General features: G+C 34.2%; 2 protein-coding genes across 3 annotated transcripts in view; both read left to right on the top strand.

The window, feature by feature from the left end:
• Positions 1 to 1,316, top strand: part of NRPA1 (nuclear RNA polymerase A1) — a 74,973-nt gene extending 73,657 nt beyond the window's left edge. Inside the window, exon 21 of the mRNA XM_010253602.3 lies at positions 561 to 1,316. Within this exon, the coding sequence (XP_010251904.1) occupies positions 561 to 1,103 (543 nt within the window). The 3' untranslated portion in view covers positions 1,104 to 1,316. The remainder of the gene's footprint in view (positions 1 to 560) is intronic.
• Positions 1,317 to 14,395: 13,079 nt separating this feature from the next.
• The window catches only part of LOC104593643 (uncharacterized), a 31,223-nt gene continuing 24,989 nt past the window's right edge, over positions 14,396 to 20,629 (top strand). Inside the window, exon 1 of one of the 2 annotated variants that reach the window (XM_010253604.3) lies at positions 14,396 to 14,893. In XM_010253604.3, the coding sequence (XP_010251906.1) occupies positions 14,671 to 14,893 (223 nt within the window). In that variant the 5' untranslated portion in view covers positions 14,396 to 14,670. The remainder of the gene's footprint in view (positions 14,894 to 20,629) is intronic. The other variant, XM_088891822.1, reaches the window with a different exon arrangement.

Raw genomic sequence — 20,629 nt, 5'->3', positions numbered from 1 at the left:
TCCCCTGCCTGGTGGACGGTCTGGATCTATGACATCATCTTGGGGCAAAAGTAGGGGACACCATGTTGGGTTTCTTTATGCTCGACTGGATTAGTAGACATTTTCCTAATGGTCCATCACTATTGTCACCGGTCCTGTAGGTCATTTGGACCTTTAGATATATTTGAAATTTCTTATTAACTTTGCCTCAATTTTCTCTCTTTTATTTTCTATCAAACCCAATACAAACTTAGGTATTTTTGCCACCAGAAGTGCCCTGAATCTTGCCATACTTGAATCAAAGATCTTGCTATTCCCATTACAGCTTCGATGCACTTGGTGGTTTGCTTCTTTCTACTTTCACATCTTGCATAGGATATCATCTTTTTTTTGAAGGGTATTGGTGTCTGGTGATTGGTCTTCAGTCTTCAGTCTCTTAAATATCTTAACCGCATGCCAGATTTAATCCATTAGGCTCAAAGTTCTATGGCACTCGAATCTCTTTCTGATTGAGTTCACTCTGTACTCTACAAGAAATATAATTGAAAGAAAACTCACTTTTTGGTGGAATGAGCCTGCAGATTGCCCAGAAGACAGCCAAGAACGTTTATGTTAAGAGGTCTGGAAATATTGAACTGTGTTCAGTGGTTGTTCCTAAGAAAGCAGATGGCGAACCAGAAATTCCAGAATTACAGACTTCTGGAGTGGACTTCCCAACATTTTGGAACATGCAGGATGACCTTGACATCAGGAGATTAAAATCCAATGACATTCATGCTGTACTCAATACCTATGGAGTAGAAGCTGCCCGAGCAACCATCATAGAGCAGGTGAATCAGGTCTTCAAGAGTTATGGGATTGCTGTTAACATCCGGCATCTCAGTCTTATTGCTGATTTCATGACACAGACTGGTGGATACCGCCCAATGAGCAGGTTTGGGATTGCAGAAACCATTTCACCTTTCAGCAAGATGTCATATGAGACAGCATCGAGGTTCGTAATTGAAGCAGCATATCATGGTGAGATGGACAATTTGGAGTCCCCATCTGCCAGGATTTGCCTTGGTCTGCCTGTTAAAATGGGAACAGGTTGTTTTGACTTGATGCAAAAGATAAACATTTGATGTCATGTATATAAAAATCAATTTCTGTTCTTGCCTTTATCTTTTCCTGCTCTAATTTGTAGGGTTCTCTCGGGAAAAAAAAAGTAATTAATTGTATTGAGTTTGATTCTTGAATGTTGGGAATCCCATTTAACAGTTCCCTGTTCAGTTTTCTGATGTAACATAACTAAAAGTTATTTAACTGATTAATCAATTAAATATTTTTAAAGGAAAGTGTTTACCAGTTTTCAATAGAATTTCTTGCGTATTGGTTTTATCCATATCAGGGTATTCTAGAACATTGGTGCTAACTGCTATGGAGTCATATTGTGGGCTTGTGGCCAGTCTTGGAAAAATTTAATTGTGCCTTGAATACAACACGATTTATCAAAGGTATGGCATGTTTGGTTCCTTATTTTGAATGCTAAATTCTCAGCACATACATAGATGGTTAAGTGAGACATAATAAGCAATATATTTTATTTTAGATTTTAAGAAACAAAATCAACGAAGAACGTATTTCAATTGCAACATTATGTTTATGCAGGGTACATCAAGACTTGTAAAATGGAAAAAAGAATTAGAATCATTAATTAAGAAAATGAAAGCATTCATATCGAAAGAAAAGAAAAAGTCAGCATAGGTTTTAAACATGGTTCATGTATTGACCGTGCCAAAGCATTCTTGGGAACATCGCCCCCTGCATTAGGCAGGGGATGAGATGTTCTCTATGTGTCGTTGTGATAAACGTGGGCAGGGTTCTCGTGGGTAGGAGATCCGGACTGGCAATTCACAGCGGGTAGAGAGTGGGAAGGAAAAGTGAGTAGAAAATCCTGTTTGCTCAAAATTTGATATAAATTATATGGTGTGTATTGAGACTTTAAACACAATTTTGTAAGTATAAACACGACCAGTTGATCTGTTTTCAAAATCATTTGTATTTCTTATAGGAAAAATTTCATAAACTACCCTTGAGGTTTAAGAAATTAACTAACTATACCCTTACTGTTTTTGTATTGTCTTAAAGCACAATAGGGTTAACTTTGGCTGTTGGGGCCCAACAGCATAGGTTGTTGAGACAGTTTCTGGGCTGGGCACATTCTGGACAGTTCACCTATTCATGCCCATGTTTTGGTATTTAGTCAAAATAAATTGAGATGTAATTACTAATTTACCCATTCTCATGGTAACGTGGCATTTCCAAAAAACTGTCTCAACAGCTAAAGTTTTTTCCCCCTACTATTTCCGACAATTGTTGCACAACTTCTTGTTAAGTCTTCGTCATAGACCATTTACACATGACTTTACATGTTCGATTTAATTTAAAATATACCCAAAATACCTTTTTCGACAAACACCATTGTCTTCTCTACTCAAACCACAGTGCCATTAAAGCTCCCACCGCTTGAACCGACCTAGCTTTTACTAGTGTCGGTTGGGGTGGGACTCTAGCTTTGAGCTTACATATACATCTTAACCTCAAAATTGCAAGGAGTTCGTTTGCAAGATTACAGACCGGAAAACACCAAACACGGACAGAGATCAAAACCACACTCCCGGTTAGGGTTGTTCAAGGGTCGGGTTGGGTCGGTTTACTGGCGTTTTTCCAACCGACCCGACCTGGTCAATTTACTTAGAAATGAAACCGAAACTGACCCAGTACTAAGTAAAATCGACCTGGTCGGTTTGAATCGGTTTGGGTTGGTTTGGGTCAGTTTTGTGAATGATTCTCTCAGTGTGAACGGTAAAGGATTCAAGTTTAAGAAAGCAAACGCTAGATGCTTGGAATGTAAAAATGATTTGATGGATTAAAACTGATATTTTATGTATAATATGTATATTTCTGAATCAAAGCTAAAATATAATATATATATATATATATATATATATATATATCAAATATATATATATATAATATCTGAAATATATTATATATATAATATATATCTAAGTCGGTTCGGTTTTGGTTTTCACACATGAAAACCGAAACCGAACCGAACCATCAGTTTATGTTTTCTTGTAACCCGAAACCAACCGGTGCTGAAGAAAAACTAGCCAACTCGGGTTGGATCAGACCGAGTTGGTCGGTATGGATCTTGTTATGAACAGCCCTACTCCCGGTAACACTATCCATAGTCCATACCAAGGTTCAAAATATCGCAATGTATTGTTCCAACAAGAATCCAATATGTAGGACGTGTATAAACCATACATTTCATTTCATTTCGTATGTATCAACTGATATGAGCCCGTATCGGGATGTTTCGGATCCGTATCGACCGATACAAGCCTAATACAATCCAATATAGTTTGGATTTGTATCGTTATTTGTTAATCCATATTTAATACAGAATCTCTCATTAATTTTGTTTATTTAAGTCTAATTTCTCTTTCATTAATTAGTCAATTACTCCAAGGCAAATTTAAATTGAAATTTGAATTTTAGTGCCTAATTCAAATTCTCTCATTAATTCCTTTAATTGATGATACCTATCATTAATTTCATTTTGTTAGTGTAACAACTTCAAATTTTAGCTATAGCAAGAATCGAACTTTGGTCACTTGATTTTAAGTTTTCACAACCACAAGTTTGCCAATGAGCCACACATATTTGCTTACTATGATATATATAGTTTTAAGTAAATTTTCACTTAAGCCTCAATTTAGAAGGAGTGCAGATGCAAATATGTAGGGTACAAATACATACAAACAAATAGAAAATGTAAGGTTTTGCACTCTACATATTTGTATTTGTACTTCTTTCAAACTGAGCCTAATAAATGCTAGAATTAATTATTAAAATTTATATACTAATAAATATTAAGATCAATTATATTGGTTTTTGAAAATTGACATTCACATTTTAGTTTTTTTGTTTTTTTTTAATTTTAGTTATTCCATCATTTTTTGTTATTAATTGTGTTTTGGTACATCACACTTTATACAAACCATTAAATTATGCTTTTTTTACATTTAAATTATTTATTTACAATCATATAAAATTTGTAAAAATAGTTAGTAATATATTTTTTAAAATTTATTTGAATTTTTTACCATATTATGCATATCTTGATTTTTCATTCGTTCCATACGTATCCAAAGCATATCCCGATACGTCTCTTAAAATTGTCTTTCTAATACACCTTGCATTTCCGATACTATAAACTTTGGTCCATACCATACACAAACAGAGACCAAAACCAAACATTCTTGTCATTGGGACCTCCCCTGATATCCACAAGTCTCTTTACCCCTGCAATCTCTAATCTTCAGGGTAGCTTCTGTAAAATTATTCGGTTTCAACTCGCCAAAATGAGAGAGGAAGAGGTGGATAAGCTTCGAGGCATGGTGAGAGACTATGTTGGCAAGCATTTGTACTCCTTAGCCATCTTCTTCATGGATAAGGTTGTTGCCTTTACATTTGAGTTCACATCTCGACCCCACAAGGGGTCGTCCCACAACGCCTTACATCATATCCCCGCTGTGTATTGGGAACATCTCCCGATGATAGTACTAGAACCAATGATGTCATCATCAGGAGATGTTCCCAATACATGACGGGGATGTTGTGTGGGGCATTGTGGGGTGGCCCCTTCTGGGGCGGAGATGTGAACTCTTTACATCCGAACCTGCCAACATCTATATGCAAGCATAGGCTCTCTACCTAGGTCGTCATTACCTCTGGGCCTTCCATCTCCTCAATGCTTCCCATATTGTCCTCCATGACCTCCAGTTTCGGTACCTTGCCACCAAATGTTTGGTATATTCTTCCAAAAATCATGCCCCCGATGCTAGGAGATTCAATCGAGCATAAGTTTTTTTACGAGTACCCTTAATTGTTTCATTAATTGAGAGAGAGAGAGGGAAGAAGAAAACCATAAGGTTGTAGCAGCGGTGGCTAGTAGAGATGATAACAGGGGAAGGGAAGAACGGAGAGACTGAGAGAGTGGTGGGGAAGAAGAAAACCACCGATGTTAAAGATTGTAGCGGCGGTGGCCAATAGAGATGATAACAGGGGAGGGGAAATTGATGGATGGCCAAGAGAGGGATATAATAGGGTGGTTTGCCGCTAACGTCCCATTCGATTCGCCACTATGAGATGCCTAAAGAAGTGGGATCTCTTTCTTCTCCTGCCTCATCTCTAAAATGGCGAAAGGACCAAAGAGCATAGCAGACTCTCATCTTTGAAATGGCAGAAGGACCGAAGAGGAAAGTAGATGATGGATTGTTCTGCCAAAAATCAAAAAATCCACTAAAGTGGACCCAATCACTGGTGATTGCAAGATTCGAATAGACCAATGATGCGGACCTCTCGGTCGAGAGGTTCTCAGTTGAGACCAATGATGCAGGGCTCTGAAAGTAGATCCCAGAGAGAGGTGTGTAAAAAGTTTCATTTTGAAAAACTAAAGAAGAATGATGGGCAAAATAGTCTTTTTAATCTTTCTATTAATGGATACAGACGGTAAGGAAGATTTAGTGTTAGTCAATTTTTTAAACCTTAGGGGTAGTTTAAGAAATTTTCCCTTTCTAATATTAGGAGTTGAAGATTGGGACATTTGAATTGTTTTAAATGTTACTAATTATGTAATAAATGGCCTGTCACAAGGTTAATTGAAAGAATTATTCACTTGTACCAAAACTCTCAGGACACAATTTTTGCTTATTAAGAGTATCAAATACTTTGATTCGAGCTATGGTTTTAAAATATGAATGAATAACCACTACTAACAAGAAGGGAAGGAATTTCTCTTGTAAATATACATAATGACAAACTCTACGTGAAGCAAGTCTAAGGAGATATATCTTGGGTAGGAAAACTAAGGTTGTATTTGGTGAGTCTTCCTCAGAGGATCTTTTTGTAGATCTAAGAGTGAAAAGACATGATGAGCTATTGCAAATATATCTTGAAAGACAAAAAACTGTTTGATTGAAACATTTATCATAGATTTTTTAAAAGACTAAAAATCTAGGAAATTGTTTAGCAATGTGATGAAAATATGTATTACACTTAATAAGTGTTGATTTTGTGGAATGTTATGTGTGGGGCAAACTAATGCATTTTTAATGTATATTTACCATGTATAGGTTCACATACATTTACTATGAGTAGGCCCCACATACATGCCCATTTTTTGTACATATTAGCGTTATATGTGTGCCTGACCAACATGTATAATTGTATAAATAGTATATCTTGGCCTTGATATGGTAGATCAAGAAGTGGAAAAATTGGCTCTTTAAAAAACCAAAGGCATGCCTATACATTAACATTATAGCATTCTTGTTCCTATAAGTATGCAACTAGAAAGCATGTCCAAATTCAAGTTTGCATACTCCAATCCATGTTAATGGCATTATAACCCTATTTCCGGTAGTATCTATCTCACTTCTAAACCAACAAAATAATAATCAAAATTAGCAAAAAAAGGATCAAACACATCATTGCACAGTAATAGCCCTAAGTATGACATATCATGCGATTAGAAGAAAAAATTGTCCTGTTAATATTTCTCATTTCATAACAAGCACAAAATAGTGACAAATAATGTGTTCACCTTTAATTGGAACATCATGTAGGAAATCATTTCAAAACACATATTGTGTTTTTTACGATCTGATGAAATTATGCAACACATAATAAACAAAAACAATTCTAGTTTGCTTGTGAAGTGGATAGGGAGGCATCAACTTGTGGGATCATTCTAAACATATCCAATCACTTACCATTATTGCACGTGGCATTCTTTAAATACGTTGACCTAATCAAAATGTTATCATGATAAGGTGTTTTGAAAAGATACATTTCTTCTTTCCTCTGAAATTCTTTTGTAATGAGGACATTTGTCATCATTCACTGCTTTTCACCATCTACAATAGCAATTAAAACTGTTTGCAACACTACTCTCCTAGTTGGGTTATTAACCATTATGATCTATCACAATAATCATACACAAATATAAGTTGACTAATGGGTTCAAATTCTGCTGTTCTTAACCAAACAATATTCCGAAACTATATTTTCATTGCAATCATGTTTCAATTCATCAATGTAAACTTGTTTTTAATAAATTCAATGCAATTATGCAACCCTGCTCCAAAGAGAAATATGATTTTTGGTTTTATCATCACCTTACAAGAAATGTTCAATGTAATCCTTTTGCAAGTAGAGTATTACCTATACCTATAATAACATTCATATAATTAATTTGTACAATGACATTCTGAAAACAAAAAAGAAAACCACACCCTCATTTTGTAAGTATGGTATTGAGGCTAGGTAGGGTGATCTCCTTGAAGGGCGAAAAAGGATCAAAGCTTGGTTAAGGTTGCAAGATGGGTATGCCTTTGGTTGTTTGGGAGTCTCAACAGAGTTAGGTAGTAATGAGAGTGATAATCATGTCCCGAGTTTGTAAGGGCGAATCTTGAGGCCTTAAGAAAAATGATCCATAAAAAAGGTTGGTTCTTATTAGGAAAGAGAATCTTCATGTTTATGTCGGCTACCGAGAGAGCACTACTAGGGTTTCGCCATGTGTCTAATGAGATCTTTTAAGGACAAAGTTTCCTTTTGTCCAAGGATTCTCTTTTAGCATGTGTGTGCTACTTCCCATCGTAGGTTTCTTGAGATCACATGTCATGAGTCGGGCCTAGGTTTGACTACCACATGTAGCTATTCATTTTATCATCTTTCGAGAAGCTTCATCATAGTCGTCACGAGTATTAGGCGACACTATGCTCTCATCACAAGTTCAAGGTAGTTCTTCAAACACATCACAGATTTGAGATGGCTTTTATGCTCATTGCAAGCTTGGAACAACTCTTTAAGCTTATTACATGTTTGAGGTAACTTTTTGGGCTCAACACAAGTTTCATATGGTTCTTCGTGTTGTTATAGATGTGTATATGATTTTGTTTTGACATCTTTATCATGATTATAGTGATGGGGAACTAAATGTACTTACACATTATATTTCATTAAACCATCTATCAATACATAATAAACATTCTACAAAATCATCCAATACCATAAAAGTTAACGCGAACTAATCCTACACCTGTCAATCATTAGTTTAAGAAGTCATAAATCTTAAAAAGGTGTACTCTTAAACAAAAAAAATCAACATGTAATCTAATGATTAAGGATTCCCATCACCCAATTCTTCTTAAGATTAGAATGAATGTTCATGAACCACTATCTCACATCTGATTTCTTAAAAATTTCATAAAGTTTCATATAGTCATTATGATCCAGTCCTTAATAGAAATCAACTCCTCTAGCACATAAATCATGGAGACATGATTTTTTTGGCTTTCTATTCAATCCAAATTTGCACCCACCAACTTATCGAATCTCTTATGTAATGATATATTCTATTTGGCAATTGCCTTGGAAAATTCAGATGGCATCTTCCTATATGTATTTAGCTTGGTGGTTGTAGTAGAAACCTGATCAACATTGATATTGGATGAATCATCAATGCCAGGGATGGCTTTTGAATTTCTTCAATGGATGCGATCATTGGAGACATGCTCCTCATTCTTGGTCAAGGACTTTTGCAGTAGCTTGGTGCAATACATACAAAATAATGCAAAACAAGGTTTTTGCATTCCACATATTTGTATTTGTACTCCTTCCAATATACTAAGCCTTAAAATGGAGACAAGGGTATGACTGACTATATATATCATTGCTAAATGGCCTAAAGAAAGTTTGGAAATTAAGAATCCCCCTCCCGCCATTTTAAATTGTTTCTTCAATGAGTGGTCAAAGATTTTATTTTTACCAAGACAATTGTTTGAGAAAGGATTGGTTTAAGATGGTTTGCTAGTCTTGAAATTTTACCTTTACAAATAATTCTTTTCAGCATACGAAACAATTTTTCATGTTTTTATTCAATGTTGGATTGTGTTCTAGTGATCTAAAAGTTTTTATAATGTTGGATTAAGTTCTAGTGATCAAAATGTTGGATAGATTGTGTCAATGGGTTTTTTCTTGTAAATAGAATTTTGAATTCTCCTTTTTTTGGCGGTGTCATCATCCTAGGATACTCTCTTTTAATGTGGTTGGATAGAATTTTAAGTTTGGGTTCAACTTTTGAGTCTCTAAAGGTTGTTTGTTAGCCTTGGAACTTTACTAAAGGGGCTCATGTTGTGTCTTAGAAGACTAAGGGTAGAATTGGTATTTGGAAAATGGTGCATTAGTCTAATTGGGTGGAATTGAAATCTGATACCCATTCCTGGTGGAATGACATTACCCCATTTGAGGGAATGATCATCCCTTGGGAATGTGAATTCCATTCCAACCAATTGTGGTTCCTATCTAAACCAAACAAGTGAGTGAATAAAAACATTCTAATTCAAATTCTTAGGGATTTCAATTATGATTTCTATTGTAAACCTAAGTCTTCCAGAGATAAGTTAGTTTAGTGGAATATTCCACTAGGTTGCTTGGAACCTTGTGTTTGTAAAATCTCTTCAATTTAATGTCATTTTTAATTATAAAAAAAAGTTGATCATTTATTAAAAATTAGGGTAAAATACAAAAACCTCCTCTATAGTTTCACTTTAACAAATACCTCCCTTGAACTTTTGAGAAACTTGACAACATTAGACTAATGCACCATTTTCCAAATACCAATTCTACCCTTTTATAAATTATTTTACATATAACATTACTAAAATAACCCTGTTTTAACTCAACAAAAACGTTAGAGAACGACCATTAAAGGAGGTTTTTGTTAAATTAAAACATGATTATTTAAGTATTTTTGTATGTAAAATAATTTGTAAAATGGTAGAATGGGCATTTGAAAAAAAAAACCATGCATCAATCTAATGTTTTCTATCTAGGAAGGTGATGGAAGGGAGGTTTTTGTCGAGTTTCTCAAAAGTTCAGGGGAGGTATTTGTTAAAGCAAAACTATAGGGGAGGTTTTTATGATTGTCAGAAAACTTCAGAGAAGGTTTATGTATTTTACCCTATGCACCGTAAAATCTTCAAACCATATTTAAAATTGAAAATTTTTACCCATTTGGCTAAGTATTAGTTTAGCCACATGCTTAAACGCGAAACCTTCAAGACTAGGACTATCTAGACTTTATGACTTGAGTAGTCTTGAGTTGTGAGGCCCAATCTAGGCCATGCTTTGACCAAACTTATAGTTGGGCTGGCATGTAAATTTAGGCCCAACCAGTAGTGTTAGGATCCAATTTTGAGCCCATTGAAGAGAGAGAGAGAGAGAGAGAGAGATTTATAAAAGTAATTTTATGAAAGTGTTAGGATCCAATTTTGGCTTCAATCAAAACTGAAGCCACCATAAAATCACTTTTATGAAAGTACTTTTACGATAACACTTTTATAAAAAAACACTTACAAAAGCACTTTTATAAAAGTAGTTTTATGAAAAGCATTTTTACAAGAGCACTTTATAAAAATACTTTTACAAAAGCATTTTTTCAAAGTACTTTTATGAAGCACTTTTACATAAGTAGTTTTATAAAAGCACCTTTACAAAACCACTTTTACAAAAGTACTTTTACACAAAAGCACTTTTGTGAAATCACTTTTACAGAAGTACTCTTATAAAAGTACTTTTATGAAAGCACTTTTATAAAAGCACCTTTATGAAACAACTTTTACGAAAGCACATTTACAAAAGTACTTTTATGAACACTTTTATAAAAACACTTCTGCGAAAGTACTTTTATGAAAGTATTTTTACGAAAGCATTTTTACAAAAGCACTTTTACGAAAGTACTTTTATGGAAGTATTTTTATAAAAACACTTTTACAAATCACTTCTACAACAGTACTTTTATAAAAGTATATGGAAGTACTTTTCTAAAAGTGCTTTAACAAAAGCACTTTTACGAAGTACTTTCAATAAAGTGCTTTTGTAAAAGCACTTTTATGAAAAACATTTTTTCAAAAGTGTTTTTTCATTTCCAAAAGTGATTTATATTTAATTTGATTTGAATTGGATCCAATCCAATCCATTTACATTTTAATGGATTGGATTGGATTTGGTTTGTATTGGATTTGGACCGGTTTGGGTCCAATCCATTTGTAAGTGAACTCACATTGGACTGGATCGGGTTAGGCCAAATCTAGTCCAGTTAACACCTCTACTTTTTGAGGATGATAAATACATCATTAAAGTAACTAGTAATTTTAATTACAATTCATTATTAATTAAAAGAGAGATAAATACATCCAACTAAACACTCCATGAAATTTCAGATACAATTTATTTAACTCATTCAAAACAATCAACAAAATATCAAATTTGTCCTCAAAATTCAAATCTGAAAACATTACTACGAAGGGACAAAATTTGTCCAACTAAAATTCCTGAAATTTTTAGGGGTTATTGGTACTTTTTAAAGTAACTAGTAATTAAGCACATGTGTTGCACGTGAGAAAAATTTTTTCATATTAGTTACTTGAATTTTAGATATATCATAATTAAGATAGAAATTGAAAATTAACAAAAGTAACAATATGATTAAAATTAAACTTAAATATTTGTTATTCAATTATGACATCATGGGTTTCTTAGAAAAGTTGGATCATTGACCCACCATTTAGATAAGAAAATAGCATTGCTTTGTTTTAAATTAGGAAAAATTATAGTCAAAGCCGGTTGTACATTTAAAATCAGGCTACAAGTTGGTCCATAAACCAACATAACTTTGACAACCAGCTCTAAATTTCAAATTATAAAAACCCTCACCATGTCACCAGAGGCTTATGTGGCTGTTGCCAACATGGGACTCTTAATCCATGTTGGACACAACAAAAAGCTTATACTGAAATTGCCCTTTAATGTTGGGTGATTGGAAAAAAAAAAAAGGTTTTTAGTCTCTCTCTCTCTCTCTCTCTCTCACACACACACACACACACACACACACACACAACATCTCACTCACAGTCATCTTTATCTACTCAACACTATGTGATTTGAAAATAAATAAAAATGGTTTTTGGTTTCTGTGCTTACATTTTTTATATCAATTTCTCTCATTCTCTATCTCTACCTATCATTCTCCCTCAATCTCTTTCATTCTCTTTCCTAGTCAATCTCTCATTCTCCCTTAATTTCTATCATTCTTCTTCATTTTTTTCTTTCTCCCTCTCTCATTTGTTTTAATTTCTTACACACTTTTATGGTATTAATCAGATCGTATAAAAGAATATGAGACCAACTTAGTATGGTTCAAAAATTATTATATCGATTTGATAAAAATCCACAATAAAGTCTTGGATATGAAATTTATGTCAACTGTAGAATGATAGAGATTGAGAGAGAAAGAGATATTGGCTGAGAGGGTGAGTGGGGAAGAAGAATGAGAAAGATTGAGGGAGAACAATAGAGCGAGAGAGAGAGAGAGAGAGGTTTGATTTCGCTATCGACCAAATATGAGAGAGTGGGAGAGACAGAGAGAGCAAGAGGTCGAGAGATGATTGTGAGAGTGAGAGAGAAGGGAGGGAGATCAAGAGACAAAAGAAGTGGGAGAGAAACTGAAAACCTATTTTCGGTATAGGTTTTTTTTTGTGTCCAACATGGACTAAAAGTCCCATGTTGGAAACAACAACATAAGCCTTTGATGGCATGGCAGAGGTTTTTATAATTTGAAATGTAGAGCCAGTTGTCAGAGTTATGTTGGTTTCTGGACCAACCCACAATCTAATTTTAAATGTACAGCCGATTTTGACTATAATTTTTCCTTTAAATTATATATTTCATTTATATTATATAAAATATTTTTTACTTTTCACATTTAATTTTTGTTTGTTTATGGTACCGTTTAACTAAAACCACTAATCCATCATCTAAAAATAAAAAAATGTTTGATTTCTAGGTTGACATTAAATTTTGTATTACATTTCCATCATTGCTAAAATTATTTATTATGTATAAAACTTACTTTTTTTAATATAATGAATGCACAATATTAGAGATATACCCAATATTTTATTTTTTATAAATATATAACATTAGATATGTGCCCAATATTTTCAAAATATTTATTTTTATACTATTAAAATTAATATTGTAGGTTTAATTACAAGAATTTAATGATGAGAAAAATATATCTTAAATATAGAATTTAATGACAGAGAATAGGAAAGTATTTTTATTTCTAATTGGCTTTAAATTTTACATCCATTTCCATCATTAATAAAAACATTTCTTATTTATCATAGTTATTGTTGTTTAATCGTGGCAACATGTATTAAACCATTTGACCCAAAATGAGTTAATTTCTTACCACCACCTAGATGAAAACACTATTTTTGCTAGGTAGATTTTAAAAGTATAAAAGTATAAGCTTTTATGTTATTAGAATTATTAATTTATTAAGTATGGATTAAAAATAGAACTTAATGACGAGAAGAAACAAAAATGACTTAAATATATGATTCAATAAACATGAATGCAGGTCTTCCAAAAATAAAAATAAACATGAATGCAAGTGAATAACTTAAATGTTGGATTTAATGAGAGATAATTTAATGAATTGAATATCTTTAAATTTCCTTTTTTTAACTCATTTAATATTAAGAACCAATTATCCTATTTGTTCTCATATTTTATCAATAAATTTAAATATAGAAGGGTAAATTTTGTCATTGGAAAATTCCAGGAATTTAAAGTACTAAAAGTAGTATATATATATATATATATATATATATATATATAAATATAGATATAGATATAGATATAGATTAGTTGTCAGATGGCCGAATGGTTGATCCACGTCTGCAAGTTTCATGTGGATAAAGCTAAACACTCTAATCGGATAAGCTCCACGTGGCATATTTTCAGGCCCCAAAGCCTACATTACTTAGGTCACATTTGCTAAGATATGATACAATGTTTTAGGATCACCGGTTTTCAGTGGTACTATCAACAACCAGTCAAACAGTCAGTGGGATCAAAGTGGTTTACTTGGTAGAAAGCCTACAAAGTCATTTGACCCGATCCGGCCCGAATTCTATGCTACAAGACCCTGATTAGTTTATTCGAACCCGATGTAGCAAGGGTTTGAATGAAGATTCGGATTTGTCGGTGCGTCACGAAGCCAACAAATTCTCACTCAAGCAATAGTTAATACTTTAATAATGCTTTAATGAGCCAGGGGTGCGCAGTTTAATAAACGTGTGCACAGAGCACAGTACCTTCCTTCCTCCTCACTCACATAAATCGCTTTCTCGTTTTTATTTAATTTATTTTATTTAAAAAATAAATAGAATTAATAAAAGGTAAAACGGATAAAGAAAGCGAAATGGCTTCTCACTTGATAGCGGTATTTTAGATCTGAAAACCAGTTACAGTTCAGTAGTCAGTCTTACTCCAGTCTTTCATTCTTTCTCCTTTTAAATCCCCATTAATCATAAAATTAATCAAATTCATTAATTTAATTTAATCAAAAACCTCACAAACAAAGCTCACAGTCTCTCTCTCTCTCTTGTCTGTTTTTCTCTGGCTCGTTGGTTCTGTGTTGAACAGATGGCAATGGAGGTACCTGATTCAAATTTAGGGGAGAGAAAGGGAAATGGAGATTAAAAGGGACACAGAGGAGTACATATGGGGAAAGTGGAAGAAGAGCAAGCGCTGCATTCGACAGTTGTCGAGGGAATTCCGGAGGAAAATGTGGGGAGTCGTTGCGAGATCAAGAAATACGTTGGATTAAGATGTGTTGTCGTGGTGCTGTTCAGTATTGCAGTGTTGTTATCGGGGGTGTTTTGGTTGCCGCCGTTTTTCCGGTACGGGAAACATGGGGATCTGGATCTGGACGCGCAAATTAGAGGTGAAGTTTGAATCTACTCTTCTGGTCTAGTGGGTTGCGCGTTTTGGGTTGGTTTGGGACTCGTGTGGCTAGCGGCATTGTTTGGAACCTGCGGATCTTCTGTTGGTTTTGTGGGGTTTTGTTGGTTTGATTGATTTTAGGGCTTGTGGGTGTTAATGGTTGATATGTTGTGTTGCGTACTAGAATTTTGGTTTAAATGTTTATGAAAGGGAAATTAGGGTTGCTGGGATAGTTATTGTTGGTGGATAGCTGGATTTTGTTTGGCTGTTGTTTGTGCATTTCTAATTTTAGGTGGTTTTGACTGTATATTTGAGGGGTATTGACCTGCATTTTGAGAATGTTTGATAGATCCTATTTTTGGAATGCTTTGTTTGAAATTTGGAATGCTACTTGGTTTAGGCTCAGATTTTTAGTTTTATTTGGGTTATACAATGTATCTGATAGAATGCATATTGTTGGATAGGTCGGGGTAGAATCTTTTAGTAGCACCATTTGGGGATTACGCATTGTTTCTCATATATTTTTTTTTATCTTAATTTTTCATAAATGTTGCTCTAAGCATATTAAAGGGATGACCTAAAAAAAGCACATTTGAGGGGGATTTGAGGCTGGGGCGTGGGCTGGATTCTTGAACTTTCCATCTCGGTTACATTCTTAGAGATATTATACTTCAACTCTTTGTTTCCATCTTCATGTCTGAGAAATACTTACTTTGCGGTCCTAAATAATCTTTGGTTGCATTGACTAAACTACCTGGTCCACTATTAGTGTCCTTTGTTTTGATCAAATAAAATAACTTTAAAGGTGTACGTTGTTGGACGTGATATTTGGAAACTGAAGCTTGCTAACCTTGTGGCCTGAACAATATTAGAGATGATCATCTTAAGACTAAGGAACTATTTTATTTTGGCCCAGCATTTAGGTCAAAGGATGATTTTATATTTTAATTTTATTTTCACTTTTACCGGAATGGGTCTTTATTTCAAGATGCACTTTTGCTTTAAATATGTGTGAATTCTATAGTTGTCATCCTTAAGAAATATCTTATATTCTTCAATATGTTTCTCTTGCATCCCATGTGATGAGGTAAATGATGTAATCATGGTAAAGAAAATTTAGGATTGTTTTCTGATGAGACAAGGAATTTTCTGGATTGACAAATGAAAAGTTCTCCAAGTGAATTAAGAATTTAATGTCGTAGTGATACATGGATTTTCTTTTAGCATAAGAGTAGATCTTCTTCTATTGTTCAATATGTTGTTAAGTAGCCAACGGAAAAAAGAAGAGGAAAGTGCTTAATTTGCGATTCCTTATAACTTTGATTCACAAGTTTGGATCTTCTTCATCTTCATTGTAGATCACATTGATTAATATACCTTTTCACTGCAAAGTAGTTTTACAATTGATTAAAAGAACACTCCTTTCCACTGCAGAAATGTTTCCATTTCTTTGTTTTGGTCTTTTTTTTATCAGAAACGATAACTTTCATTAGAGATAAATTAAAACTGAAATACAGAATTCAACCCTTATTAGAAAAGGTTGATCCAATAAACATCAAACATTACAGCACTGCCCAGTAAAGTCTCTCCCTTACAGTCCCTTGTTTTGCTAGGGCATCCGCAAAACCATTTGCTGATCTCCTTACTCACTTGAAACAAACACCCACCTCCCTTGTGAATCAAAACATTTGTTTTGGTCAACTTTCCGGGATAATATTCACCTGTGGTAATCTGGTGTCTAGGATTAGAGTTGGATTTTGGGAAGATTCATGGTGGGGAGATTCTAATCTTCATTGTGGTTAATGGTGTAATCAAATATAACTTTAATGGATGCTCTGTAGGTAACCCTTAATCATCTCTGATGGGAGGACTCTTTAGAAACCATGCAGGCAACATACTTTTGAGTTTTTTCAGGCCCATTAAGTGAGGGAATTCTCTTAGAGCTTGTACTTTTGAGTTCATGGGAACCCCTCAATCTTGTTACACAAGAAGGCAAAAGATACTATGGCAATGTACATATGTAGCGACGTTGTGGGGCTTATTGGAGGAAAGGAATTCAAGAATCTTTGAAGAAAAATAAACTGGGGTTTGCCTTTTTGTTGAACTCACTACTGTAAGAATCGCTCATTGGGCCCTACTGTGTGATGAATTTAAAGGGGTAAGTATGAACAATATGCTGAGGGAATGGAAAATAATAGCTAGACAGTAGACACCAAAGCACAAAACAGCAAAGGAATGGCAAAGGGAAGGCATCGGGAAGAGGGAGTCTGAAGCTCAATTTTAATGAAATTTACTGTTATTGATAAAAATCATAACTATTTATCAAAAAAAAGTTTTCTTAGAGCTGGGAGAGTTGGGACTTGGGAGTAGTATTATTGTGGACACATAGGGCCGCAAGCAGTGTGGCTGAATCTTTGGCTAGCTAAGTATACAGGGAAAATATCTATTGGGGGGGTTATATATATGCAATGATTTAGAGTCCTTAGATATTTAGATTAGAGAAATAATAACTCCATGTTTGGTCCATATTGTTTGTGTAAAAATAAGGAGTATAACAATTAGAATAAGATTTTGCTTTGAACTTAGTTTTTCAGTGTTGATGCCAAAATTTCTTGATGTTGTGGATTCCTTTAAGAAGTTATTAGGTGCTGATTTTTAATAGCAACACCAGTTGGTGGTTCACAGAAACCTAGGTTATTTTATCATCTTTATTTTTTCTTATTTTCCAAACTTGTATTGAATTAGTTTAGTATTAGGGCTAAATCTTGCATTAAATTGGTATTGGAGTTATCTATAAAAAAATTGGTATCAAAGTTCATGGTCTATTACTATATTTTAGAAAGTGGTTGCAATTGATTGTAGGCCTAGATCTTGAAGAGACGACCACGGAGATGATCTCATACATCTTATAGAAGTTAAATATTGGGATAAACAAGATGCTTAGTTGTGCAAGAAGACTTTGTACTTGTCTAAATTGCTGGCACAATAAGATGATCTCTAATTGGTAATGCTCCAGAATATTGAAGGACGCGGTAAAAGAAAGATTGGATCTTTCAAAGAGATATCAAATAAAGTTGACATTAGAAAAACCAATCCCAAAATGTTGAGATTAAGCCTGAAGTTCCACAACAAACAAAACAACAACAATCATTTCAGATCAAGGTTGAGAGAAAAGATCAAATTTTAGAAGTTGTAGGTGAGTTATTGGGCTTGAGAGTTGCAACTGCCAAGAGAGAACTTGCTAAGTTATCCTCTACGTAACTATCCAAAAAAAAAGCTCATCGTTCTATTTGCAGGTTGCAGCCAATATATGGGGTGTCAAAACTTACCAAGCTGGTTTGATTTTGGTGGCATTAGAAAGCTTATTTGATTATCTATCCAACCCCAGATCATGTAGTTTGAATATAAATTGAGCAAGTCATGGTTGACTTTTGGACATCCAAAGAACTTGTGATGAGATTTCCATTTTTTTGGTTGTTTTAGGATTTATTTTGGTGGAAAGTTGTTTCAGAAATTGTTTCTTTATTATAACTTATTGTCAAAATTTAATGGATCAAAGGTCATTTTTTTAGAAGGCATTTTTGGAATTCTAGTCAACCTTGAATTCAGTCCATCTATAGTTCTGAGTTTGAGAGTGATGAAGATTTATTATTCCAGAGAAATAAGTCTTTTTAAGGTCTATATTGTTGTGATAAAAGAGCACAAGAATTGGAATAAAATTTTACCTTTAGCTTAGGGTTTTTTCTTTTTTTCTTTCTGTTTTGATGTTGATGCCAAGAAAACTAGTCAGTTTTGATGTCAGTTGACAAAAAATATGAGTTGGAGAGTGATTATGAGTTATAGTTTAGGGAAATTAGTTAATTTTAAGTTCCATTTTGGCGTGAGTAAACAAGGAGGATAAAAATTAGAATAATGTTTTGCCTTCATCTTAGCTTTTGGGCATTGATGCCAAATTTTCTTGATGGTGCCAAACTGCCAATTCCTTAAGGAAACCATAGGTGCTAATTCATAATAGTTACTGGGTTGCTGATTTTTTTTAGGTTAATTTCTTATTTTTCTTATTTTGCAGGCTTGTCCTGTTGCTCCTGCATCAATGCATTTTGAAGTATATGCTTGGGGGTTTCTCAAGCTTGCACTCAAAAATTGCATTAATCACCTTTTTAGGAGTAATATTAGAGTTAAAGAAGTTATTTTTCTCTCCAGAGGGTCTATTATGAAAGATGATATTATATGCCTAAAGGGTTGTAGCCCTATTTAGAATCTCAGAAGTAAGGAGATCCTAAGAAAACTGGAATGTCATGCTTTTAATTTTAGAGTGATCCCTGGCTTTGTTTCCATTCTTGTTAAGATGGGAGATGATTCTGTTGATATTCCTTCTGGCATCCATTGACAGTCCGAAATATGTAAATGGTATGCTCTAACAAATCAAACTCAAAAAATCTGTACACTTAAATGTTTTACTAAACTTGACAAGGAATAAATATTGAGAACTAGTTTCAAAAACTAGATATAAAATCATGATATAATCTTATTAATTGTGATTCTATACCCATATTCATGCAGTTGCATCTCTGTTTCCCATGTCTCGCATGTCCATGTCTGCATTGGTATCTGCATCTAGAGTCTATATGTCACAATTTAGGTGCCATGACTTTCAGATGCATAAGATCTATATCTTAAGGCGCTTTCAGAAAGGATATTTTTGTTTGGTAACAATATGCTTGGGGGATTACTTATTGGACAAACTCATCCCCAGTTCCCTACAAAACACAAATGAGAAAGTACAAGAAACAACTTAGAGCTAACCTATATTTTATATGCATAATTTCACTTTTGTTATGATCCTATCCTATGACATGGAGCCCCACAAACCAGATTTGTTCTTCAAATTCATGCCTTTGTGAAGGAGTCTCTGCAAGGCTATCGGCAGATCTAGGGATCTAATTAAATGAGCAATTTATATTGGTTGCTTAAACTTTCACTTCTCTAATCATGTGTCATTTGCAACTTGCAGATGACACAATCTTGTTCTGCGAGGGAGGAAACAGAAGGTGGGTCAGGAACCTCAAGTTAGAAGTACAACTTTTTGAACAGATCTCAAATCTAAAAGTGAATTTTGATAAAGTTGTATTGTGGGTATTAATTTGGAAGAAAAGGAGCTGTCAAAGTGTGCAAACATTTTGGGATATGAGGCATCTCAGTGGCCATTGAAATTCTTGGGTTTACCTTTGGGGGATAATCCAAAGAGGAGTGCTTTTTTGGGATCCTATCATAGAAAGGTTTGCTAAAAGACTTGCGGGCTTGCCTTGTAAGAAAGGCTATTTTTCATTAGGAGGAAGGATTACTTTAAGATCCACTTGAGCTAATCTGCTTGTTTATTACATGTTTGTATTTAAGATGCCGGAGAGTGTGGGAAGAAACTTGAAAAAGTTGATGAGTTATTTTTTGTGGGAGCCAACGGAGGAGAAAAAGGACCATAGAGTTAGATGGGAAGTGGTTACTGGTTAGTAGGAGTTTGGTGGTCTAGGCATAGGTAATTTACAAAAAGGGAATGTGGCATTATTGGGGAAGTGGCTCTAAAGACTACCTATGGGTAAAGATAAACTTTGGGCTAAGGTAGTGTTAAGCATTTATGGGCTTGTGGTGGATGGATGGGATGATGGTGTATGACTAGGGCTATAAGAGATTCCCCTTGGAATGATCCATGCTATTTTGCCTTCTTTCCTACCTTTTGTTA

This window comes from Nelumbo nucifera, chromosome 7, assembly GCF_055504915.1.
Source record: "Nelumbo nucifera cultivar China Antique chromosome 7, China Antique-T2T, whole genome shotgun sequence".
NCBI classification, from domain to species: Eukaryota; Viridiplantae; Streptophyta; class Magnoliopsida; order Proteales; family Nelumbonaceae; genus Nelumbo; species Nelumbo nucifera.
The sequence above is the reverse complement of the archived record's forward strand: the minus strand, read 5'-3'. Positions and strand labels throughout refer to the sequence as shown.